At 40.6% G+C, this 27,528-nt stretch overlaps 1 protein-coding gene across 1 annotated transcript in view; it reads right to left on the reverse strand.

Annotated features, from left to right (window-relative positions):
- Window positions 1-485: 485 nt before the first annotated feature.
- Window positions 486-27,528, reverse strand: part of cadm1b (cell adhesion molecule 1b) — a gene marked incomplete at both ends in the record, with an annotated part of 118,107 nt that continues 91,064 nt past the window's right edge. Inside the window, 7 exons of the mRNA XM_079225490.1 lie at window positions 486-604; window positions 755-883; window positions 15,988-16,160; window positions 16,407-16,503; window positions 18,036-18,194; window positions 23,251-23,388; window positions 25,261-25,413. Coding sequence (XP_079081616.1) covers window positions 486-604; window positions 755-883; window positions 15,988-16,160; window positions 16,407-16,503; window positions 18,036-18,194; window positions 23,251-23,388; window positions 25,261-25,413 — 968 coding nt within the window. The remainder of the gene's footprint in view (window positions 605-754; window positions 884-15,987; window positions 16,161-16,406; window positions 16,504-18,035; window positions 18,195-23,250; window positions 23,389-25,260; window positions 25,414-27,528) is intronic.

Consider the following 27,528-nt stretch of genomic DNA (forward strand, 5'->3'; position numbering starts at 1 on the left):
CGAAAAAAATTATAAAAATAAAATGTGTATGAGCTGGCTACTCAGATCTGGGTACATGAGCTAAACGCTAGCTGCAGCACACATAGACAAACACCAGCCCCATTTAATCTCCGAAAGCCAAATGCAATAAAGGATCAAGTGGATTACATTGAAAAATAAAAATTCAATCCAACAAGCATGAGAAGGGGGTGGGTGGGAACAACAAAACAAAGAAAAGAAATAGAACAAGGCACAGAATTGTCTGTAAAATAATTGAGCTGTACAGAATAGGCCCCAGCAGTCCAGGAAGGATCGGATAGGAGACTCAGCAACGCCTCTTCTTACCACTTGGCCTTGCCAGTCCAACTTTCCACTTTCTTTTCTTCCTCTTTAAATCTCGACCTCCCCGCCCCCAAGCCTTCGCGTAGCCAATCAGAGTTAGACATAATGCTCCTACAGCACCACCACCACCAGCATCCCCACCCGTCTCTCCTGGCCTGTCCAGTTCAGATATAGTACTCCTTCTTCTCGTCCGAGTTGTTGTGTCCGCCCTCCGCATTGATGATGGCCGTGTCTGCATCGGCTGCATCGTCTGCCCCTTTGGCTTCATGTGTGAAGTAAGTCCCTGCAAAAGTACAGACAAATTAGCCCCGCACCTCATCCACCTCATGCACACTTCAATCCTATTGCACTCCATTGGCAATAACAAAAGAAGAAGCACTTGAGCGCACAGATGTGTTCATGATCAAGTATGATTGCACTGCCGATGCCTTACCTTTGTGTCTGGCAAAGTATCGACCAAGAACAATGAGTGCACAGAGGATGGCAAACATCACCACGGCAACCACTCCTCCAATGACAGCATGGTCAATTTTCTGCGGTGCCCCCTCACCGGCTCTGGAGTCTGAAACCAGGACAATAACCGTAAATAATTTTGTGATCAGTAAAGTCAGCCAGTCACTAATGGCTTCATACTGACGTTGGACCACACTGGAAGCTGTGGCCATTAAATCATTAGGCTCCCAAAATAAACTAAATTGGTTTGTTTTCTCTCAAAAGCATTTCAGCAGGACCTAAACTCAGAGTAAACACTTGAAAAGGCTGTTGAGGAAAATGCCAGCTTATGTTGATTGCCAAAACAAATGGATGGTTAATGGTTCACAGTTGCTAGTTCACCTCTTTAGTTCTCACATTCTTGCTGAGAGTTTGAAGTCAGAATATCAATACCATTCTCGTGTCTATGGCAAATGTGAAGCTATAGCCAGCAGCCGGTTAGCTTAGCTTAGCACAGAGACGGGAAACATGGAACCTCTAAAGTGCACTAATTAACACATGTCATCTGTGTAATCCATACAAAACCAGAGTGTAACTGGACAATAACAAACTCTCTACATGATGGTGAGTAAGCATATTTACCAAACTATCCTTTCATAAGATAAAACATGAACCATTACTTGAACATGTTTAAAATAAAGTGTGATGGCTCCTGATGTTATAAAACCATATATTTATGATGTTATACTGTTGAACCAGGCTCTCTTTACATGAACGCTTTCAGTGCTTCCAATAGCTGAAATGGCTGCTCGAGCCACTTGACTGAGCGATCTTGAAAAATGTTTTAAGACAGTTATTTCACCATGAAACAGTAGACACCGTCTGCAATTTCATCGAGAGTTCACACACTGTAAAATACATTGTGATTTAAGAGGCCATTTCTGGAAGTTATAGAGCTCAATCATCAGAAATAGACACAAGTCTGGAGATAAATTGGCGCCCGGTGTCCCCATGCAGAGAAATACGTGGCTGCCTCAGGTGTCAGAGAGTATCACTGTCTAGCATTTAGCCAGATTTATCCGTGCACCACAGTAGAACAAGGCAAAATTTGAAGCCTTTAAATTTCCAGTCTCAGAATAGTTCAGAGGCATTTATCAATAGTCTATATCTGTGCACATTTGGACTGATGGAGGAGTGGCAGGCGAGGGAATGGCTGCACTGTTCTTTGCTGCATGAGAGAGCAGCTCAATTTTCCATCAATCTCACTAGCCATGCTCTGAACTTGAATGATTTTGATAAAAGACGAGCGAAGAGAGCAGAATTTCTCAACACTGTGAGGGCGTAATACGTCGAGTTAAGGGGTTGAAGACAATTGCCATTCACATCTCAACCTAAAAAAAACTAACTAAAACCTAGTTCAAGTTGAATTCAGCTCAGCACGAGGACATTTCGGAAGTGCATTAGCTAATTACTGAGAACTTTTTTGTTTCAGTTGAGCGGCCACTTAAAATAGACTCGTCTGTGCGTCCGGCTAAGTGAAGCAGAGACACGCAGGGCGCTGTTTGTTTACTGTGTCGGTGATGTCAGATAGCACAGCTCATTCCCCGTTGAGAGGAAACGACTCATGCTCCATGCTAATGAACATTCACCACGAAATGGCCTGTGCACATTCCTAGTCTCCCTCTCCCTCCCCCACACCTCCCTGCCCTCACCTTGTTCCCCGCTGTCTTCCTTTTGACACATCCGCAAGGAAACATGCAGGGTTTCGACCGCCCCTGAGAGTTTTATTAACAGGTAGAAATATTTGCCCAGAGTAAGCACCTCAGCTCTATCAAAAAAATGTCAAACTAAAAAAATCCCATAACACCTACAGTATCAACTGCTATGGTTGGTTGCATATCATGTTGCCGACATTAAGCACACTACTGAACACTGGTTTTCTGTTTGTCAGTTCTGTATTTATTACAAGGGAGGGCCGCAAAAACATGATCTTGAATTCAATATAAATGTTACTGTGGTGTTCATTTTCATTTATTTTGCAGTGTTGCTGCAGCCAGCATTACATTGTAAGGCGATTATGAGACATGTTACATAACGCACTGCAATACAAAGGTCTAAAGCATATTGTAAGCTGATTTTAAACTTAAAAGTCTGTAGTCATGAGGTGTACTACTCTGTTTTTCAGTCTGAAAATGTAATTTGAGTTATATGAGATTTATAATGTTTTAACAGGAAGCATTTAATAACAAGAGTTTGAAAGATGGGTTCATTTACCACGACAGGTCTTGCAAAAAGACTCAATTTAATGTATAAAGGGAAATGTAGGATCTTGTGTTGGAAATTAATTAATTAATTATTAATTGGAAATCATGCAAATAAATGAAAGAAACAAAGGTTGGTTTGAAAAGATGTCATACAAACCATTGTATGAGGACACGTTGAACTACCCCATCATTCTTTTGTGTGCCTGTATTCAAAGTGCTATGGACTTTGTCCATGGAATCACTGACCACTGGGACCAATTGTGGTTTAATGTCGTGGACAGGAGGAACCCTGCTGACCTTACGATTATTGAGTGACCCACTTTACTGATCTACAGCCACCGCTTGTCACCTGTGAGTCCCCCAACTTAATGGATCATAAAGTGCTGGGCTTTCCCTTTTATGGTCTTTCCAGATCTTATTTTGCTCACAAGGTGGACAAAATAACGGGATCATCCTACGATATAATCACAACAGCAGCACACACCTCACATTTGGTTGAATCAGCACCTCCATTGGAACAAAACTGTGTCTTGGACTCCTGAAGTGCTAATCTGTAGGCTACCTGACTAGACATGTCATTGCTATCACTCCCCCCTCTTCTTGTGTAGATTAGTTTGTCATTCAGTGCTCTAACACACCCAGGATTAAGAGATTGATTCCCTCAGGCCGTCCATGTTCAATATATACATGCATCCAGAATCCAGCACAGTGCTTAAAATAAAATAAAAATCTCCAAATGACAGACAGTGTTATTACAGCAGCCTTTGTGGCCTCACACTTGAAATAAGTAGAATTTGATTATGTCTGTAATGTGGCTGGTGTCCATACTGCCGGCACAGCTCTGCTCACGATGGGGGAGTGCTGACATGCCCACACCGGCGTCCTGACAGGATGTGCACAGCCACGGGGATTTATGGGGGAATAAAGAGGATTTGCAAGCAACTGATGCCCGTGTCTGCGCGGCGGTGAAATCTGCTCCGCTGAACTCCCAGTACCACATGCTTTACAGCCGCACCTTTCCGTCTCTTACTGGAATGACTAATTGCCGCTCGGGTCAGCATCCTATCAGACTATCTGTCAAAGCGGCAAGCTTGTCACCAGGCTGATAACATGGAACATAATTTCATTTTTCTCATCTTTTTCTCTCTTAATAGTTTCCTACTCACATAACGAGGCAAGTCTCACACACATGCACTTGCCCACACACACAAACACATTACAATTTATAGATGTAATTACATGGATATAATTGAAACAATGACTCTCTTGCATTGAAAGAGCAAAGCCGTCACTTGCACTGAATAGACTCTCAGAGTAACCTTTTCCTGTACAGCGCCGGGACAATTGGGCAGTGCTGTGGAATGAACTTGAGGACCGTCAATAGCCATTTTGCAGCATTGAACTGCTAACATCCGTGGCTTTTGTATTCGTTGCTGTTCTAAAAAGGAAATGAACATAATGAGATGAGCAAAAATGGACAATCTCCACCAAATAGTGTTTTGTGTTGCTGTTGTAGCAGTCCATCAACAGAGCACAATATTGTCTTCAGTTGAATTCCAATGCCACTGCTCGCTCACTAAATAGATTCTCTGGGTTCTTTGTGAGGAGTGATTTAAAGATGTGCAAAAACAGCTGTGATATTTAACGGAGTTGCTGAAATACAAGTGAAGGTCTGACTACAACTAATAAAATGGTAAATTAGTGGAAATTGTGAAAGCGAACTTGAACTCCTTGTTTGCAGCTTATTGCATCTTTTAAGATTGGCAAACTTCTCCCTGCAAAAAAGCCGGTAGCACTCTTCTCCACTTCATACTTCACCTTCAACGTGTTTTTAAGGTGAGGGAAAAGGTTGACAAAAATAATGGAAATCGCTTGCTCTCCCAAAGTTGCTGGCATGTAACGTGCTACAAAAGTAGACCTTATCCGCCTAAAAATGATGCACGATGCGAGTTCATTGGCACCTAAAGTGCTAAGTAGAGCTCTCATAATCATTTACTAGTGCTCCATGAAAAAAACAATATTACTGCAGTGAAACACTCATTTACTAACCTATTCCCTGGAGACCAATTAAAATAGACCATTACAATATGTTCTTACTTTAATAACTGTTTAAAGGAAAGAAAGAAAAACCTCAGGTCAGAAAAAAACACAATTTCAACTGGGAATCAGAGTAAACAAATGTGAGGGGAAAAAAGTGATTAGCATTTCTAAATTATTCTTTAATTTTTCCAATGAAATACTTCAAAGATAAATGATACATGTGAGAGTTATATCAACGCTAGTAAATGTTTAATGGCTCATTATGTTGAATACTAAATCCACTCATAACAGTTTTAGTTGCAGTCAAAATCATATGTGGAGTTTGAGGCATGAATCCCAAGACTGCACAGCAGTGGAAACCTGCCAACACCTCACATGTAGCAGTGCTAAGGGAGGAAACAGCCAGCAAAACATGTATGAAAACCTGCCAGATATGGATTCCTGAAATACCATCTGGTGCAAAATGACATGATCTACTCGCTTTGAACAAAAAAAAGATCCACGTGTTAGTCAGAACAAAGACAAGGGAATGATCTATGTATATATTCTGTGCACCGCATGTTAAAGTACAAATCCCTGACGGCTTAGCCAAGCAAGCAATACAAAACTATATTATGGTTCGCAGTATTATCAAGTCTGAAGGACGCAGTATATAAAGGCCAAACTCAGGTTTGTGTGTTGAGTAATATTTGCTTCCAAAGCTCTTATTGGCATTTCGTTTACAACTTGACCTCAGAAAACCCCCTTTAACTCATCACACCACAAAGCTGTGTGTTTAGTTTTTTATATTACTTTTAGATAATGCCTCCTGTAGCATGCTAAAAACAACTTACCCTGGACTGCAGATATGCAGAAACATAGGGTCTTTTTAATCAAGTCTTCAACATAATTCCTTCCTTAGTTCCGTGTCTTTCCTCTGGCTCCTCTCGACAAGCCGGGGGAGAGGGGGGTTACTGAAGGCTTAGCCGGGATCTCATGTCCCTGCCTTGGATCATCTCTGAGCATCTGACGAGCTGGAGCATTATCGCCACAGACTCTCTTTATTCCTTCAGAGCTGGGGATTCTGGGTAAATTCAACCCTCTTCCTCAGAAAGAAACACAGCCGCTGAAAAAAAGCTTGTGGCGTAAAAAAAAAAATGCCTGTGACGCTGGAACCATCGACTGCCCATCGTGGAGACAATATTCTGCTTCATGCTAGAATTCATGGTTCATTTTTCAGAAGCGGCTGGATACGACCATGTTTGTGTGATATGTCTGAATCTAGCAGTGATCTCTACTGTAAGCACACAAAATGTACTCACGGAAAAGTACTGTTACTTTGGAAAAGAAAAACCTCAGAGTATTAAAGTATTATCTGTTGTACTAACTTCAGACCAGCGTTTAATTTGTCTGCTAAAGCTACGGCTCTTTTAACGTGAGAGGAGTTCACATGTTGGGTCTAAAAATGTGTGGGAAACGGCAACCAAATCACAATAGTAACAGAGTAAAAGTAATGACTCCTCTGTAAAAATCTATTCAAGTAAGAGTAAGAAGTCTGCTGCATTAAAAAAAGACTCTGATGAATACAGTTTAATCCAAACAATTACTTCAGTACATGTAATGGAGTAAAATGTAACTCTTTACTACTCAATACAAGTATTTAGATCAGTGAGAAAAAAGGTCACACATTTCTGTCAAGTCGACTAAAAACGTTTTGTTTTAGTGTAAATCTGCAATAATAAACATATTGAGAGAAAAGAGGTCTAAAAACTTTCAAACACATGAAAATAATATTTTTCTGGAAGAGTGACTTATCTCTCCCATGAGGTCTACAGACACGCACACACACACACACACACACACACACACACACGCACACACACACACACACACACACACACACACACACACACACACACACACACACACACACACACACACACGCATGTTTTGAGACACTGAAAGACCTGACAATGTGAACTCTTGTGAAACCTTCAGAACATGAAACAGCATAGACAAAAACAACTGTGCGATTCTGTGCTTTAACATCCCCCACTGCACAAAACCATATTAAGGCCTTGAACTGATGCTCGGGTTTGCAAGGCAACAGCAAGAAGAAAACAACTTAACAGAAGGAAGAAAATCCAGCAAGGGAAATCATAGCATTTTGGAAATTAAATCCATCTATTATGAACAACAAAACGGGGAGGCAGTGGGCTAACAATATTCAGAAACTCCCTTTCATGTTTACTTTCAGGAAAAATTGTGTCCACCTGCTGCTTATGTTGATTAGTGAATGACAGCGACTTGAAAGCTTAGTGTATTCATTCATTAAATTCATCCCAGTCTAAGTACACAAACAAATGATCATATCTATGTGGAGCTATCAAAGTATAGCACTAAAAACAATGTTTTAATGGTACAATCCAGATTCAAAACAGATATTTTTACAGAACCATCAACGCAAGAATGTCTATTACGTGATTGTTTGTGTTTTTCTTGCTTACAACTGTAATGTGTGAGGGATTGTTAGTTACGATCAGGAAACAAAAACACAAAATTAAGATTTTATTTTTTGAATCATGAACTCAAACTCCTCAATCTTCATGTGTCAATGATTAAATGTATGCATCCAAGACTGTACTGATTGGACCTTTAAAATCAGGATGCAATAGTAGTTCAATGGCCCCTGATTACAATAGAAAATCAAGCTGGTGGTGGAGGTGGCCGTGCCAGTTCACATTCTGGTCCTAATGAATGAATATGAAATCATGCTGTATACTTTCTTATTAAGAAAAATGCTATGCTGTGCTGTTATGCTGTTTAAGGTAGTGCAGAGCAATCTGCCGCAAGCCAGCTTACCATTGCCCTTGTGACAGGGTATTTAGAAGAGTAGTGAACTGCAAGAAAGCTCAATTACATCTTCCCAGCATGTACTGCATAAATCACCGTAAATCCTCTTTCAAGCCTGTCTTTCGGAAATTACTGGAATGTTGCGGAATAAAACACGGAGACAGCTGCATGAGTGTAACTCAAAGGAGAAGAGCTTAAGGGAGAAAAATGCAGAGTAATGCAGACTTCGGCAAAAGCAACTTCCTGTTTAATTGAGACACGCCCAGAGAGAGTCAGGAGGCTGAAATGAGGCTGTATGCAGCTTGATCTCTTACATACTGCTCATAACTTAATTTGAGAGATATAGAAAAAAGAAAAGAAAAGGCAGGTTTGAAGTAGGAATTTCATACATGAGGAAGTAATTTTAAACATGCAATGAAGAAGAGCTCTGTCAAAGTGAAAAGAGATTTAAAAAACAACCCAGAAGACCACAGAAATTACTCTAGACAGTGCCATTTATGTGACTAATGACCCTTTTTTTTATAAATACAAAATGCACAAACAAATGATTGTAAAGCCATTTGATCAAATAAATGAATACATGATTGATATCTTAAACCTACCACATAAGAATAGTGGAGCTTCTGATGCGGTCTCACACTGAGTTTCAAACTTATTATGTGCGTATTGCCACTTCAGATTTTAAGCCTAAATTAAATCCAGAGTGCTCATGACAAAAGGACCAACATTGCCGTATCTCTAAAGCAGCTATTGATAAACAGATCTATTCTTTAAGGATAGTTTTTTGTATTGAAATGTCACATGCTGGCATATCCAAATGTCAACTCCCAAGGTTGCCTCGCCATCTGTCTAGCCTTAGCAGTGCGTTTGAAATAATAGAGTTTTTCTTTTTAAATAGGTAATGTAAAAATACATTTTTGCAAAAGAGCATAATCAAAGTATAAAATAGTGTGGATGGAAGATGCCAACAGTTTGATCTGCTAATAACAACCTAAATTAACTGCCTTTCATTCATTTCATATGTCTTTGAGAAAATAGTTATTGATGTTTTTCGGCCTTGCAAAGACAAGATGTGACTGGCATTTGTAGGGGAGATGTAAAGGGCATTATAATATGATGGATGGGCCGGTTGAGATTTCACTGCAGATGCTGATAAGATAGCAGAACAGCAAAGCAGAGTCTCTACGTTTTCTCAGATCAAACATGGGACTGGAAAGGGCTATGACAGGTGTCTTTGACAGCCCTGCGCTGCCCGTCCTCAATGTCACCTATCAGCAGCACTATCTGATTAAAACTGGCCATCCGCAGTTTCTCTTAGCCTTAGGTACAAGCCCTCGTTCTTTCTCTCCTTGGTCATCTGATACATACGTGTATTCAAGCTCCCACACACACACACACACACACACACACACACACACACACACACACACACACACACACACACACACACACACACACACACACACATGATTGCTGAGAGGGACAGTAGTGGGGGCATACAGTACCTTGTGTGTTGACTGGGTTGGTGGTGGGTGTGGGGATAGTAGTGGGAGAATCTAGATGAAAAGAGTAAAAAAAATAAAGAACATGTATAAGAAATAAAGGAAGACAAGAATAAATAAATAGACAAAAGTCATTGAAGATGAGAAGCTGTACTATAAAGACAGGGAGCCTTGCATAGCGGTGCTTTGAGCTAAATGCTAAAGTTAGCATGCTAACATACTCACAAAGATAAGAAGAATACAAGTATGCTAACATGCTGATGTTTAGCAGGTATAGTGTTTATTGTTGTTACTATGTTAGCTGAGAATTTTAGCCCGCTAACATTTGCTAATTAGTGCGAAACACAAAGTACAGCTGAGGGCATTAGGAATGTCATTAGCTTTGTAGGCATTTGGTCAAAACCAAAGGCTTGGACAAAGGTTTTGACTTGAATGATGCCATCAACAAAAAGTAGTTATCAAAATTCAATTTGATATGAGTCTGAAATTGTATGTCAATAAATCATCAGTTGGCAAGATTTCTAATTTAATAATGTCAACCATATGACGGTGTTACAGGAATCAGGGGATCACCAAGGTCACGAGGAACCATGCATGTCTGTACCATGCCTCTATTACGCCCTGTCACTCTGGAGAAGGACAAGCTAGTTAACTAGCTAACTAGCCAGCCATCAGTCTCCAGGCCTGCGGCCACTCTCTTTACAGGGAGCAATTTACAGCCCGACTGAACTGATTGTCACCATAATAACTAACAACAATAGCCATTGTCTTCTGTACTAGTCAAATGACAATGCAAAACAGTTCAATGTCCGCTCTGTATCTATTCTATTTATATGGTCTGAACAAGATTTTGTGCCAGTCCATCTGATTGTCGTTAAGATATTTCACTAAAACACAACTCTAGGTGGGCTCAACAAAATCATTAGCCTATATCCTCTAGGAATTATTATCTGTATAAAATGTTGTGGCCATTCATGCAACAGTTGTTATGATATTTCAGTCTGGATAAAAGTGGTGGATCGGCCGAACTAGAGACCGTCATTGCCATGAACAGGACCACGGCCATTATAGCCTGGCTAAAAACAAAAATACACTAATATTTCACTGTGCTGTGGTTGTATTATATTATAATATGGTAAGCCATTGTACTTTTCTTTTTGATACATGCTCATATTAATTATGAATAATAATACCAGGCAATCATGGAAAGGTATTGCTATTTTCCACGGTAGCCTGCAATAATTAAGTCAAACTGCAAATTAAACCACTCTGGTGGTCCCCCGCTGCAGCACAGCAGAGCCCCGAGCAGCATCCTCCGCCCCACACTGTACTGATTAGGCCTGTCAAGAACTCCCAAACAAAATAATCAGAAAGACAAAATGGAGGGCAATTCAGGTATTCTACAGTACTAAGGAGGGCTGAAAGCTTCCTCATCAGGGGAATATATGCCTGGCTCTGGTGCAGGGGAAAGATAGCACGACCCCTTGCTGTGGGAGAGTCGCAGCAGGGGAAATTGGCTGGCTGTCTTCATGCCTTTACTGTCTGCACTCCATCAAAAGACAGCAGTGGGGGACCACACACTCCCAAGCTAATGATAAAACATCAAGGACAGCATAATGTTGCCGCTGGAGTGTATGGCGGAGGTGGTGTTGATGGTGGTAGGGGGGTATCGGGGTATCAGGCAGAGATTCTGCTCTGACAGTATTTGAAGAGGGGGGTGGGTTAGATTTCTTTCCCTGTGACCGAAGGCAGTCTGATAGCTGAAATGTCAGTGTCTGGAAGAGGGAAATTGGCCATTCAGGGATGAGGGTCTTCACAAAGGCCGGGATAGGATGTGGCACATATAATATCCAGGCGAACAAGAATTCTCCATGGGCAATTTCCAGGCTGGCTGACTCTGGGCTCAGCATTATGAGGGCTGAAATATGAGAGCATTTTGCAGAGGCCATATTTTCAGGGAGCATTTGTATCAGTGAGGAATTTGATATGAGAAAATGCAACCATAAAGTGAAACAATGTAGGATAAATTGTTTATCTATGCTTGCTTAAACCTGCCTGCCAACACAACAGCAGGGTAGAGATTTAGCTTGTTTTTCGTCTATTTGTTTTCCCTTGCTTAAAAGTTTCTTTTCCATGAAGTTTAATAGAGGTTTTCTAAAAAAACAAGGGGGAGATGTCTGAAAGAGGGTTGTTGTAACTTATCCATTGCATTTATTTGACGAAAATCAATCTACAAGCTAATGTGTTGGATGTTGTTCGTCACTCCTTGCACATTTGATGAAACCAGTGTGATTCACAAGGACAGTTTCACAACAGCCTTTCATAAGAACAAGGAGACCCATGAGCCCTGTCTGCCCATGTTATGTCAAAACCCAGATAAACCTTGAATTTCCAGTGGCTTGTGAATCTTTGACTTCTTGTCCGCGGTAGATGAATAGGTCAGAAAGTCAACTGAGGGCTAAACCGCGGAGGTAAAAGCAGCATTGTTGTCCTGCCAACAGGCAATATGTGTGAGTTATAGCACCAGATCACCTCTGAGAGAGACAGGCTTCTCTCTGGTCAGCTCTCTCCCACACCACACACCAGCTGGGGGGCACAATTCACAGCCTACTGCAGACACCCCCACGTGGAGAACCGCATGACAGGCCTCTTTCTCAGCCTTTCGACTGGCCATATACAATACAAGCGCCACAATAGGACTTGATTTGACGTGGATTTACATCGGCCTCACACCTGTCTGGGCTGTCACACAGTGAAAGGTCATTAGTCATTTTGAAATAGGAAGAGCTCAAAGGACTAGCCACGGTAGAAGGTGGCAGCAGGATGAAAGGAAATTGATGGACAATTCAGCTCGGCTCTATCAATAATTCTCGAAGCAAATTCATCAAGAACAAAACAACTCATTAAAATAGAGCTATTTGTTGCATGCAGTTGGTTAGACAAAATACTTTTTTTGACAGGTGTGTGATGGCTTTAACAGGAGCAAGAGCTCATACATTACAAAACAAAACAGTAGAAGCACTAGATAAGACAAGAAAATGGTAATTTTGTCCGATACATGTGAAGATAGTGGGCAGGATAACAGTGGTGGATGGTTTGAAGTTGTGCCTTACTGCTGAGAAGTTGGACAAAAATAGCACGTTTCTCATGCTAAGACCAATCCGTTCTGCAGAAACACACCAATTAAACCAATGTAGCAAGCATGATTAGTCTGGGGAAACAAACCCTCACATGGACCACAACATGACTTTGTCTGGCGAGGAGTGGGAGGAAAAAGAGGAGTGGGAGGAAAAAGAGGAGTGGGAGTCGCAGACATAATTATATGCGATTATGAGCATCTTTTACCAATCTCCTGTGTTTCATTACAGCGAGCTGGAGTCATCGCGCTTCCACTGCTTGTTCACCAGAGAAATGGTGTTTAATGGATATTGGTAAAATATGTGGATAGCAAGTTACTAATTGATAGCCAAAGGCGCAAATGCTGATAGAAAATATAATGTAGATAGAAAAGATAATTGTTTATTATTCTGGCCCCGAGTACATTTGCCTCCCGTTGCTTTTCCTTCTTTCATGCAAGTTTAAGGGGCGCAACATGAAACAAATGATAGATGAATTTAACAGCAGTAGACAGACGTCATTCATGAGCTCTTAAATACCCACAGGCTCTTCGGTGAAAACCCTCAGAATATTATATAACTTCTGTGTTTGAGAATAACCTAACATTCATTTAAGACAGTAAATCTCCGTGTGAAATGAATCTTGACACAACAATTAGGAATTTAGTTGTGGTAGCTTGAGTAAGTCTGCTTTGAGTGAGCTATGTTCCGGCATATGCTGTCCTTTTGTTCGTTAGTGATCATTATGGGCCCATTGGGAACAAGCAGATGCCATCATCTGCCTGGCAGAGCACAATGATGAATAACCATGGCGGCCGAGTTGTGATAGTCACAGGAAACCTATGTCACAGTGACAAAGTCCCACATGTCAACTGGTGAAATAAACATAAAACATCAGACATGTGACGGTATAAACATCAGTATGTGTTCCATTACCGTGTGTTACTTTTTGCCATGGGATTTAAAATATTTCAGCAATGGAAAACTAGTTTCCCAGTGATTCTCTGAATGCTTTGTACTTGAGAGATTTTGTATGAGTGAGGTGCCACAAGACATCCATACATGCTTATTCTTCCTTCAAATTCGAAACATCAACAATACCTTTCAACTGAACCACTCAGGAGGCGGGTTTCTAGAGTTTCAGTTATAGAAATTGAGTTGTAGTTTCTCAAAAAAACTAAAAACAGACTACAACAACTGGCCAAAACCTTGCCCCTTCATTAAAATCCTATTCACTGCTGGTGGTGACATGGGACAACCATTACAAATGCAGTTATTTTCACAAATGCACATATTTCAGTAACTGCAGTAAACATTTGACAGCAAGATTTTTTTTTTAAAGTTACATTGCTGTCAACAAGACCTAAACAAGCAGACTGAGTATCAATCAAAACAATATCTGATATTCTGAATCCGGCAATCGGTTCTCTCCACAGAGTGACCTAAATGAGCTCATTTTCAGCAGCAGCTTTGCTTTTAGCATAACACTCTGCACCTCAACTCGATCCCGCTGCTTTGGGCCCATGTTAGGCTGAAACGTGAGTGTTGGTTTCAGAGGCCAAATCTGACAATCTGCATCGATGTATGGCACATCAGGCGACATGCTTTCGCACCAGAGCATGGGCTGGATGTGTCAAACAAAGACCGAGCAGTCCTGTTTCTTTCTAATATGACAATGCTAGTGTCTTTCATTTAAATAACATTCAGGTGTTGACATTGTTCTCGAAACAACATGAATCCTCACACCCTGATGAAACTACCAGCAAAAACATAAAGGTAACTACAAACAATTATGGGCATGGAACCAGACAATGAACTCAGAACAATCAGCTATTTGCCAGCCAAATGAATCCCCATGGATGGGATAACATGTGAAACATATAAATAGAAAGAATTATAGTAATAGTAATAATAATAATAATGAATTAAATGTTTATTCAGATCTACGTTTTGGATGCCCATCAGGGAAATTGTACAGTATAAGCATTTGGGTAATGCTGAATTCATCATATCTAAAGGATCTCCTCCAAACATATTTAAAGACATAATACAAACTTAATAATACTGCTTTGAATAATAAGTTGCATTAACAAAAAAGTTTGATTCCAGAAAAAAAAATCAACACGGCTAGTTGTAATGGTAACTTAAGCTTGCATATACGGACACATCTTAAACTCAGATTTAAGTGGAACACAGAAAATGCTTAACATAAAGCCTTACAAGAAACCAAGAATAAACCTGCACTATGTTTAGATTTCTGGATAAAAACAAATGCAATTTAACATTTGTACATGTTACTTGAGAGTCTATACAGTACAACCATTTTCCCCTTCCTGGTTTGGTATGGTCACTGCCAGGCAATGTTCTTGGCACACAAGCAGAAACAAATTGAAACTTGGGAGTGAAATTCAAAATGCTCCTCGAAACAGCAGGGAGCAAGCGCTCCAAGGAGAGAAAGCTAAACTCACCAACAATGGCTGCACCTGCTGCAAATGTATTCCCCCCCCTCATCCTCATCACTCCTGCCAGCCACCAAAAATAGGAAATTAAGGTCCGAGGAGTGTGTTCCCCACTGATGTCCCGTTTCATGATTTTTAAATGATTTCAAAACTTCAAACAGTTACCTCCTGCTGTTGTCCCTTGGGGACTCAAGAGCAACCATGCCTGGTGCTGCCTTAAATAGTCAAGTTGTTTGCAAAATAGTTTAAAATATTTCAGATTATGTGTGATTGCAACCCAGTGAATTTACTCCCTTACTTAGTGTTTTTGGTGTTATTTGTTGTATTGAGTATTGTGAAGTGTTGAAAAGAGAGGAAAACACAAAAAAATGATGTGTTATGGCTGACAGATGTGTTAACGATAAAAAGAGCAAGAAGCTGCAGTGAGTAGTTTCCTATTGGTCGCTGCATTTGTGGCTCACACAGAAAGGGAATGAATTGCATTTAAAGTCCTGGGAGAGATGGTCCCTTTATTGCCCTTTACTGGTTGGCTGCAGAACACATTGAAATTCCAATAGCTTCAATATAAGTCAACAGAACCAAAGCCCATCTTTATGGTAGCAATATGAAGTTCAATCCCTAAAATGAGGCCTTCAATGTTTTTTGTTTTGTTTTATTAAGGAATAGTTGGAGATTTTGGGCGTTCTTGCAATTAATTAGATGAGAAGATTGACACCGCTCTCATGTTTGTACGGTAAATATAAATAAAGCTGCAGACAGCAGGCAATTAGCTTAGCTTAGCATGAATACTGGAAACAGGGGAAAACCACTAGCCTGGCTTTGTAAAATCGTAACAAACTGCGTAACAGTAAGACAACAAACAGCCGACCAGCACCTCTAACGTACAAGTTTATATCTTGTTTGTTTAATCTGTTTTTTGGGGCCTCTCCTGGCTCTGCTATGTGATCATACAGAGTCTGTATCAACACTACAAACTGAATCCGGGAGTTGATGGCATTGTAACATCAAGTACAATGCTTACCATATACATAGAGTATGTAGTCGTCGTAGGCCTCTCCCACAGCATTGAATGCCACGCAGCGATAGGTGCCATTGTAGGACTTGTTGAGGTTCTCGATGAACAGATCAGAGCCAGTGACCACGGCGTGAGCCGGCACATCCTCGTCTACTCTCAGCCAGTTGATCTGATGGGGACTGGAGAGCACACATACCACACACATCACTCAGGCGCTGTCTATCCATGCTAAAAAAAAATAAAGGTCAAACATGAGATTGTCTGAGAAGGGCCATCGGCAGGACCTGTCTAATGATGGGCTTTATACAGCATGCAAACAGCGGGTAACATTTAAATGGTACAATGAAATGTAAAGGTTAAATGGGACTAGTCGAAAAGTATGAAACTTGAAGTGTTGATTTGCGTCCATCTGTGTGAATACTCACTGTGGTTTTCCTTCTGCGATACATGTCAAATCTAGATTGTCACCCTCCCTGGGTAAACCGTCAGGATATGTCACCATAATCTTCACTTCTGGTTTATCTGAAAATAAATAATTTACCATACTCCAGTGTCATGAGTTCAAACAAAACTGTCTTTTTCTTCATATCTGCACCCAAAGCAAAAGTTGAAGTCAAAGAGGATGATGAAATGATTATGCTATGAGCTCAGTAGACATCCAGCAAGCCACAGTACCTTACAACAAACTTAGTTTTTTTCTTCTTATCAATGCTAGGCAAAGATTACCAAAATGTCAAGCGGTTTCAGTCAAGCTTTTCTCTTCCTTGAAAGGTCAGACAAAACAGTAGTCTACCCGAAAACAAAAATTAATATTCTACACAGACAACAAAAGGGTGCTTTAACCTTTCTTTGATGTTTAGCAGTGTACGGCAGCCTCTATTACCTTTTCAATCAATGCACTGTTTAAAGAACACCTTATTTTTTACCCCCTGTGGTGACTGTATCGCATGGGCCAAGGCACCAGTAGGCGTTAAGACCAGAGTGCCAGGACTGCATGGAGGCAGGCAGTGAGATACTCACAGTACACCAGTGATACTCAAATTACCACCTGCTGGGGAGCCGGGTGGCCCGCTGATTATTTTCTAATATGCAATGAAATGAAACTGATTTACAGTTGAATTGTTTTGTACTTTTATTGTAAATAATAGAGCATTATAAAGTATCAAAATAGACAAATAGAGCTTGCTGCGGAAGATTCCTCAGACCCCCAAGTAGTTTAATTTAAATGATTATTAATTGGCCCATGGTCTTCTGCAATGTTGCATCGGTGGACGCCCGAACAAAGCAGGTTGAGTATCACTGCAGTCCTGTACGTCTTCGATTTGATGATTGAAGGATACACTAAGAGTCTACCTAGACATCTGTTCCTACACCTGGTCTAATGCTTCTTGCACACATGGTGTTGTCTTTGAGACACTGATATATTTTAACTCATGAAAGCCAGTACTACCAATTCTAGCTTAGCATTACTCTTTAAAGGAAAATCCTGGTTTATTTCAACCATAGTGACTCTCGGGGTCATGCTATATTTGCACTTGCCATCTTTATTGTAGAGAGGATGTAGATCCCCATGCATTTAGCTGTAAGATCCACTCCAGGTGGAATACTCCCCAAGTTTACTTTTGTTGGACTCTGAAACAAGAGTTTGAATTGATTAATTTCAATCACAAACGTTGTTTGTCCTCAAGACAAACTTAGACAATTAGCCAACAGACTAAAAGTCCAAAACTTGCTTGTATGTGTCTCCTCGAAGTTGAAAGGCCGGTTATATTAATATAAATATTACAGCTCTCTTCAAAACACACACATGCGCTTGTGGACCCTGTCTGTGTTGCTTGCTAGTTGAGATGTTAGCTGCATATTATGCTACCAGTCCTTTTTGGTCCGCTTTCCAAGTATATTGCTAGAAACTGAAGTGTATGTCATGGGCATATAATACCCACAAATAACTTGTTAGGTGCCTAACTAGCCCAAGGTAGAGAGAGATAGCGCTCTCTATGGGGCCTTGGCGTTGGTCTTGACTTGAAAAAGTACTACAGTTTTAGGTCACTCACATAGCACTTCCAAGTGTCTTTGAGCCAGGAGGTCCTTTACAGCTGGGTGGTCAATGATGCAGTCCACTGGCACTCCATCATCCTCTTTGGTGACAGAAATTCGTACACGGCTGGAGACAGTGAACATCCTGTCATACGTCTCCTCAACGATTGTCTCACCTAGAAAAACAGCACAAGCACCAGAGGGTGGGAAAGGTTAACACATACTCAAATCTTGCAGTTGCATCGACCCACAGTGAACTTAATGATCAAATAGTTATAGCTATCAAGAGCAAATTACCTGTACAAGTTGAGTGCTTTCAAACGGCATTTACATGTATTATATGATTCAGTGATGCGGCGCCCAAACAAGACTTTGGAGGATTCAAGAAGGCACATAGCCTTCGATTCTGACGAGAGCCACGAGGAGTGGCTAGGTCATATAAGCCTGATAATGAATGTCTCTGCAGCTTGAAGCTTGAGCATTATTTGGGCTAACCCTGCAGTAATCTGCTGCCCACTATGCCCTAGGCTGTCAGAGGGGCATTCATTTAGAGAGCATTACAATGCCACAGGGGCATCGCATTAGCTGCAGTGCTGAGTGTGATGGTTTACTCGCACTTAATGAAGTGAGGAAATAATTACAGCCCCACTCTGACCTGCAGCACACTTCCATTTCAGCCTTGTCACAGGGGAGCCTGGCTGGACTCAGGGAGGGCAAAACACGGTTGTTCCACAGTTGATCATCACCAATACACACATATGTGGCCTCTTGATGGACATTAACCCCGTGTAACACACACCCACCCACCCACCCAAGACCTGCCGACATGAAAATGTAAGTACTAGGATAGGTAGCTGACCAATACGCATGCGGGCATTACATTTGACCACTCTGGCGACTGAGGTGAGCGAAAAGGCTGTTTGTAAAGCATGCTGACTGTTAGAGAAGAGCAAGTAGCATAAAGATAGTAACAGCAACGGTGACAGTGTGATGAGAATGCATTCAAAATAAATGTCTTTCGTTCAGAAACTGTGCATATCTTGCTATTTTACTGCAGAATTAATCACATGGGGGAAAGCACTGTCTAACAATCCATTTTCAAACACTTAAAAAAGCAAATGACTGAAGACATTGTCGGATGTAAAACATTTAATGTACTGTAGGTCTAAAAATATATATCCAACAGTTTTCCCCCTTGTTAGTTGTTAACTATAGCCTACATCTAAGTGATTTGACTTCACTCTAAAAAGCTCTGCAAGAATAAACGTGACACACAACAAATTAGTTAATCCCAACCATCTTTAGTTCTTGTGGAGTGAGGTGATCAGCGGTTACGCTTCCAGAACAATGCCATCTTGTTCACATTAAGAGCTCTATTGTCATCATGCAATCACAAAGACTAAAGCGCGGCACCAGGTCCCATTTGCAAGGTCAATGAGTGCACCTGCACCAAAGAGTTTGGTGGAGTATGAACTGGAGGGGTGTGATGATGAGTCATTATCCTCAAAAGACAGTCACACTAATTGTCTCATTCATATCACAGTGCTGCATTACTAAAATGGCTCAGGAAAAGATTGGTGCAGAGCAAATGTAGTAGGATTGGCGAAATGTTAAAATCATTATCACTATGCTAAATTGGATCATTTCCAATACCTCTCTCTCTCTCTCTCTCTCTCTCTCTATATATATATATATATATATATATATATATATATATATATATATATATATATATATATATATACACAAATACACACATTTTATACAAATTGTACAACATGTTGTGAAGTTTAAAAACCTAACGTTACCATGTACTACCTGAAAACCAGTAGACTTTATTCATGGTCACACTGTTAAATCTCTCAATCAATATTAAGTCTGGAAAATATGTCAAAACGAATATTTTCCTGGGGTTCTTTTTTTTTTTCAAGGTAAGATCTTGTGATTCTGCTGGACGTAAGGTGAAAAGTTGCCCAGCGATACACATGTGTGTGTTTGCTGGATTCGAGAGAGAGAAAAGCGAGTGTACTGTGTGGATTTTGTTGCAAGGCCATGTTGTTACATGATTATGTAGTTAGAGTTGAGAGAGTGGATCATTGTTAACGATGCAAAACTTTTATGGTGGTGGCCTTCCTTGGCTTGTATCCATGAAACCAGTCAGTACCGGACTATAGATTACGATTTTTACAAACGAGTTTTACAAAACTGTCTAGTTTGAAGGTACTGTCTCATTCAATTTAAATATTTGACAGCTTGTCTATACTTTTGTGAATCCAGTTTGTTTAGTTCATTGTACAATACCTTTGTTCTATCTCGTGTTCATATAATCTAATAATCTTCTGATTTGTAATCACTATCGTTACATTTGTTGTCCAATACCGTTTTCACAGTTTCCAGATAAAAAAAACACTAAGATCAACACTAAGATCAACACTGTCAACCTTTATTGTAAGTGTGTTTAGAGGGCAGAAGAGGTACCTTTAAAGTTGAATTTATCTTGTGGAGTTATGTTTCGTGGGACACGTCATGGCTGCAGTCCCCTCAATGGACAACACTAAAATCACTGCTGATTTTGTGAAAAAAAACAGAGCTTCCACGTATCACAAAGAGACATTTTCACCCAAATTAGCACAAACCTGCCTTGTACTACCTTGTCTGCGTGACACGGCAGTACACTCTCATGATGTTGTGCCTCTCATTTGACATGCAAAATACCAAAGGGATGGGCAAAATGCATTTCAAGGTCAGAAAAATAGCGTTGCTTGCCATGAAAAAGAGTCCTTAATTTGACTTCTAGTATCAATTATTTTTCGTCATGATATCTAGACAATTTGAATATGAAAAACAGTTTCCAAAAACTTCTGAAAGTCTTGAATTATGTTTTGAAGATCAGACTCAAACAGCCGTTATCATTGTCCAGGCTAACCAGCGCTTGTCAATTATCAATGTCATCCAAGCCCTGATGAGGAAAACAACTGCAGATCAGGTCGTGGAAGGACTCGAATCTGAATGCAGAGGAGATTTGAGTGTTGCAGCAGAGATGTCAAATCAAACGCTCTTGTGAGCAGCAACCACTGATCAGTCCCAGCGCAATCAAGCGTAGCCTCTTCTCAGGGTGACATTTTCTTTCAGTCAGTTTCTAACCCGAGTCTTCTGCCTGCCAACACACTGAGAAGCAGCCACTGATCTTTTTAAAACTGGCTTAGACATTAAGATGATATAGATGCTAACTCGCTCCAGTCACTACATCAGCATGGGACAACAATTGTGCTACTAGAATATTTAGGTGTCGTTAATTTGTATTATTAGATACGAATAATACGGTAACAAGAGGGTTTATACACTGTAAAAGTTGTGACTTTGTGAAAAGTTATTAAATTATGTAGTAATCATTTACAGATCAGTTATAAACCATTAATTAATAAGCTAATTTTAAGTATTGCCAGGCTGTGAAACATGTTGATGAATTAAAGAGCAAGTGTGTCACGCTGGAGGAGGATTTTCCATAACCTGGCAACATCCCAGACCCATATTCACTGAAACGAACTTGTTCGTAGTTTTATTTACTGAAGAAGAGTGTGGGATACAGACAAACACTATATATACTATACACGTTTATTTCATTCATATACTTCATTACTGACATACATATTGTTGCCATAATCCAAAATCACTTAAAACTAAATTTTAAATGGCAGCTTTAATGGTGGAGTGCATTTTGTGGAAAGGAACTGTGTAAAACACGACATTTTAAACTGTTTTCTACCAAATAAGCTTGACTTAAATATAAAAAAATAGAAGGTCTTCTCGTGTGGTTTCACAACATCACATCCAAATGTTAACGAATCTCCTCCTGTACTTGAGCAGCAGTAGCAGCCGAGCACCGGGCTCCACTTCATTTAAATAATATTGCATCTGTCATTTATGCTAACAAGCATTTTGCCACCTTGTGTGTCAAGTCTCTCTCAGGCCGAAGCCCATCATTTTCCCACCTGCCAGCATGATAAATGGTTGCAAAACCAATTCAGCTAATTTGAAAGTGTGTTTAAATCAGCCAGTATATTTCTCTCTTGCCATTACAGCTGTCTTGTCTGCACACAGACGCAAGACAGACATGATCACAGAGATTCTTTCAAACCAGTGTGATGTGTTTTTTAATCTCAATGCGTGCTCCAGCTAATGAATTGTTTAGCACATCCATAATGACTAGTGATTCGTGGCTACAGGAGGACATGACTCTCAAGCTCTCTTTATGTATCCACTGCCACTATGGATTAGCCCCGCTCAGCATGTCAGTGGCATTTCACTGATCTAACCATCCTGTTGTCTGTCCCTCCCCCTACACAACACTCGACAACTCATAAACAGAAATTGACTTCGACTCCTGCAGGGAACACTGGAGGCACAAATGGCATTTAGCTTCAGATTCGCTCTTGTCTAAATATTTCATCTCTCAACAAGCCAAATGAATCCTCTCCATTCTAATACATATATAATTTGACAACAAGCCCAGAGAAATCCACAATCTGTGTAAATACAATATGACTAAAATGAATATCCTCCATCGCTGTACAATAAGTATGTAATGAATTATTGATGACCCCTAATCATAACTGAGAGGTAATGAGGATTTTTTCACCACCTCAGATTATATACCCCCTCTCTGCAACAGCCTACAGCGGACCGCAGGCACTCGGAGGAAGATGAAATGTGCATATATGAGTTCATAAACATCTTTACCAGGTTTAAAGTAAATAGAAAAGATTCAGGGTTGTCTTAAAAAAACATAGAATTGAATCAAAAGTTGAGGTGTAGCTAAATGTTTACAGTTTTGCATCTCTGAAATGAAAATAATTGCTATAATTGCTACGTTTTGTCAAATGTATGGGTAACATTACATGAGACTGGATAGCAGCTCTTGCAGTTTTGAATCCATATACAGTAGTTTCATAATTTCATGCTGTAGCGGAGCAAGCAGCCCAGGAGAATGGACAGTGGATTTTAGACATGGTCAAAAAAAGAGAGAGAGAGCAGTATATGCCGGGCATGATCACTTCCTGTGGTACTCCCTATACGTGCCAGAGACATAATCAGTCCAACACACCATTAATGTTTTAGTGGAGAAGTACATTTCGCTCACAGAGGAAGCCCCTCCAGAGACTGGGACATGGAGGGAAGTGGACAGGCCTGGAGCATGTGAAGTAAACTGGGGGAGGCTGTTATTCTACTGACCTGTCAGTTCTTCCTCCCCTTTCATCCATCTGATGGAGGCGGCCGGCTTGCTGCCTATGGCTGTGCAGGTGAGCTCCGTCTCGTTCCCCTCGCTGACCACATCCTCACGGCTCTCGATGATTGGGTTGCCTGGCGGGACTGAGCAACGGGAACCGTCGGAAACACACCGGTGCGACAACATTTGTACGCGCACAATCTTTGGTAGCACTTTGTAACATGTGAATTTGTGTTTCTCGCATTTAAGATCACTATGAGTTTGTGTCAATAGTTCACACTTGCTGGATCATCAATTATTCCAGCAGTTACTTCATACATCTCAATTTAATTTACAATAAGTAATTACTTTGAAATTAGTATCACAACAGGACTTTGCTTGAGGGGACACACGTCCAGTTAAATTGTTACAAATGTTGATCTCATGTGTGAAATGATGGTAAACACTTCATATAGCTTATTTATACTAAATAGAAAATGTATTGAGTAGGCATTTGTCCCTTCTGTTAACAACAGCACCTGCTGGATGTTGTTGAAGTTGCTGCGGAAAAACAATAAGCTGGTGAATAAGGCATGAACAAGGGCCGCTGGCTCATGCAACAACATGGAGATGTTTGCGTCTGACCACCAGTTTGATGAAAAGCAACTTCATGTTTCCCTGAGAATATGTAACGTTCTGCTTTCAGATGCATGGATCTGAAGTGTCATTTTCTATAGGGCCAGGATCTATTTATACAATAATAAAGTGACCACATTTAACATTTAGTTCAAGTTAAACTTAAGTTACTCTTTAAGCTTGTAATAAAGTAAAGTATTGCACAATAAAGGTTGACCTGATGGCACTAGATGAAAAGTCAGGTACGTACAAAAGTACAAATACTTACATTTGAGTACTTGCCGATACCGACTACCGTTATGAGTAGTTAAGAAAACCATTAAAAGACTAGCAACAACTTTGAAAACATGTTTTATTTTTACCAGATGTTCCTCACTTTCTGACTCTAAGGTATTAAATATAAAACATGATTCTGTTGCTGACATTTTAACAATAAACTTTGTCTTTTCCTGATCCACACAGATCAGAGTTTGCAGTAGGGATGTTTATAATAAACCATTTAATCAACAGTATAAAATTGTGACTGATTAATCAGCTCAGCAAACTGAGCTAAACTCAGAGGAGGGCTTGTCACTTAAGTGATGGACAGCTGGTCCACCTTAAAGATCAGATCCCCTTAAGTGAGACTAGCTAAACACCTTCCCTTTAACCAGGAGGTGGCAAGCGAGACTAAAGGAGTTGTAGCATTTATTCACTGACAAAAAAGCAGGAAGCACCATAAGTCATGCATCAGTCATGCATTACTTAAGCATGTGTTTCATTTCATACATTATTATAAAGTGTTACTTGACATTAAATGCCAAAGTTACATGTGATCCTTTTGGTATTACACGTACACAGAATAGGATTAGTCACAGTCCTTCCTTGCATAAGTCATCGCACAAACTTGCTGAAGTGAAGTTACTTGAAAGCAAAAAGTCAGCGGGGTGTTCATATCAAGGACTCTTCAACCCTTGGTTCAGAAAATACTGCAGCTAGGCTTCAATTGTACAACTAGAGTAATTACTTTAAAGTGCTTTTAATTCCTTTCAATCCCCCAGGATGTCTGCATGTATAATAAAGCGTAACTGGAGTCATTTCACTCTAAAGAATCAAAGTGTGTCACAGCTGAGTCTCAATAGGGAATCGTTTGGAGCAGCCAAGTCAACATTCACCAGGATTCACAGCTGCCAAAACCAACGTGGTCTGAGCCATCAGTTTCAGCATCTGCTCCTTTCCGATATGCTGTTGAGCACCGCGAGAGCCTAATTGGCTGACATTTTGTTGCAAAGATAACAGGATCAAAGATTACTATTATTTCATATTCAACATCTATAAATGAGCGAGATACAATACAAAATGTGTGCGAGGAGGGGTGGGATGTGTGCGTGTGCGGTTCACACATGCACCCTCACACCTACCCAGGACAGTGATGTCCGCGTAGGCTTCCTGAGGAGGATCTGTGTAGAGCTGGCACACATAGCGTCCCTCATCGGAGAGTGACACATTGGACAGAGACACCCGCAGTTCGTTGTCAGAGAAATTCACCAGCTGGAACCGGCTGTCCTTCAGCGCTGTGGGGATACATGTGAGACAGAGACAGTGAGGATACAGGCAACAGGGACACAAACGTGAGACATGGGGTGAGAAAGGAAGAGGGGATGAAGGAAGACAAAGGAGACGCAAGGAGAAAATGAGATAGAGAGTAGGAGGGGGAGAGTGGGATGGCGGGGATGAGTGCCGCCCTTTGTGGGCTTTCTCCTTAATTGAGTAAAAGAAAAGTGGGCTTCAAAATGATTCATACAAGTTGATTTATAAAGGAGCTTTACAGTCCACGGAGCACTGGCAGAGACAGGAAAGTGTGAAGAGTGCTCATGAGGACTCCTAACAAGCTAGGAACTCTTAGAAAGGGGCTGCTGCTGGTCATGGATGGATGCGTCAAACTCACATATTCCAGAAAAAGGGAGAGGCATTCAAACATACATAATGAATGAAATTACAGTGCGGAGGTAGAGAGGATCGGATGCCTGAAACTCCAAATCAGAAGTAGCTGGAAATCTGTATACTAATGCCAGTAAGATTGGCTGAATTTCCTTTAAGTCGTCAAACTAGGTTAGCCATCTCTCAGAGTTTTTACTCTGCTTTTCATTTGGGTCAACTCTCATCCCACAGCAGCGCTCTTAAACATCAGCTTTGGTTGATTTGATTGGAGCCCTTTTGATGTTTTTGACCTGACTTCTTTATCAAGTCCTCTCTGCATCTGTCGAGCTAACGAACTCTATTCAGCCCCCGTTAAAAGCACGGGGAGTTTGTTATTCCCTTCAGGCTTTACACTTAGCATCATGATCATTACCCAAAGGTCTCGGGGCAGTATCAACATGAAACCTCCCCCAATATAATTTGAGAGCTTTTTGGAAGTCTCTCGTCAAAGGGAAACAATGACATTGATGCACTTTGATAGCCGAAGCACCTGCGAGGGAGGGAAGCCCTTCACTTCGGAGACGCTCAATGAAGTTTATACGAGGCAGTTATATAACCGGCTGAATGTACATAAAAGCATGGATGGGGATCCTCATAGTATTTATCAATGTTTAGGCATATTTGTATTAATATAAATACATACATACTCGGGCAGCAACTATATTTTAATTGTTATAATAAAATGGTGTATACAATAAATCAGTTTACACTCATAGAGGACCAACAAAGGAGGACAATATTCACATTCGAGAAGCTGAAGCTGGTGAATCTTTGGTAGTCTAACAGGACAGTCTTTTGGCAGAGTATCACTTTAAACATTAAACCTTTGCAATACAAAGTCAGACAACTCCTGTGGAAAGATGCAGTGAATGAATAATGGTGTGATATTGCATCACCATCCATAGAGGTTCACCATCGCTGATGAAAGCTCATTCCTTCCATTTCAGATGACAACTCGCCAAATTGCACGTCATTTCGCATATATCTAGCAGAATAAATACCTCATTCCAGCAACACTCGCTCAGCCCCTATACTTATGACACAATTCATCTTTATTTGCTGCAATATAAATTAGTTTATCTGGCTTTCACTGGTACTGTAAAGCTGTTATCATTTTGTATGCTGTTTGTGGGTAGGTATCTGTTTCTGTGGCTGCCACTTCACTTGTAGCTGCTGTTCTTGTAGCTCCTGGTGTGCCTCTATGTCGCTGCTGTTTACTTCCCTGTGTACAAAGATCTGCCACTGTGTCGAGCGGCCCTGTTGACAGGTAACAATGCCAATGGCTGAGGGGGGTCCCCGAAGAACCTTCAGTCCTTCAGGAACAAAGTCTAGAATAGCGCTGCCATGGGGTTCACTAGACCCCATCACGAGGAACACAAACACACAGCAGTGGCCCACTAACATTTTACCCGCCTGTCCGAAATCTGACATATACTCAGAATTTATTGGAAAAAAACTTTTGCTTTTTGTAATTGTCAATGGAACTGCATTGATGGAGGTAGATACAAGTATATGCTGACAGGAGCAGCTTAAGTAAAGAGCAAAAAAGAAAAAGGTTGTCTTAACCTCGTGGAGAGAATTCCTTAACAGCACAGAGGTAATATTGATTGTTACCAGGAGCCAATTATTCATTGTTGCTTTCCTAAACTGACATGATTCCAGTTTCCATCTATTCCATTTATAATAAATATATAAATAAATAAGGTGTA

This window comes from Taurulus bubalis (genome assembly GCF_910589615.1).
Source record: "Taurulus bubalis genome assembly, chromosome: 10".
Classification (NCBI taxonomy): Eukaryota; Metazoa; Chordata; class Actinopteri; order Perciformes; family Cottidae; genus Taurulus; species Taurulus bubalis.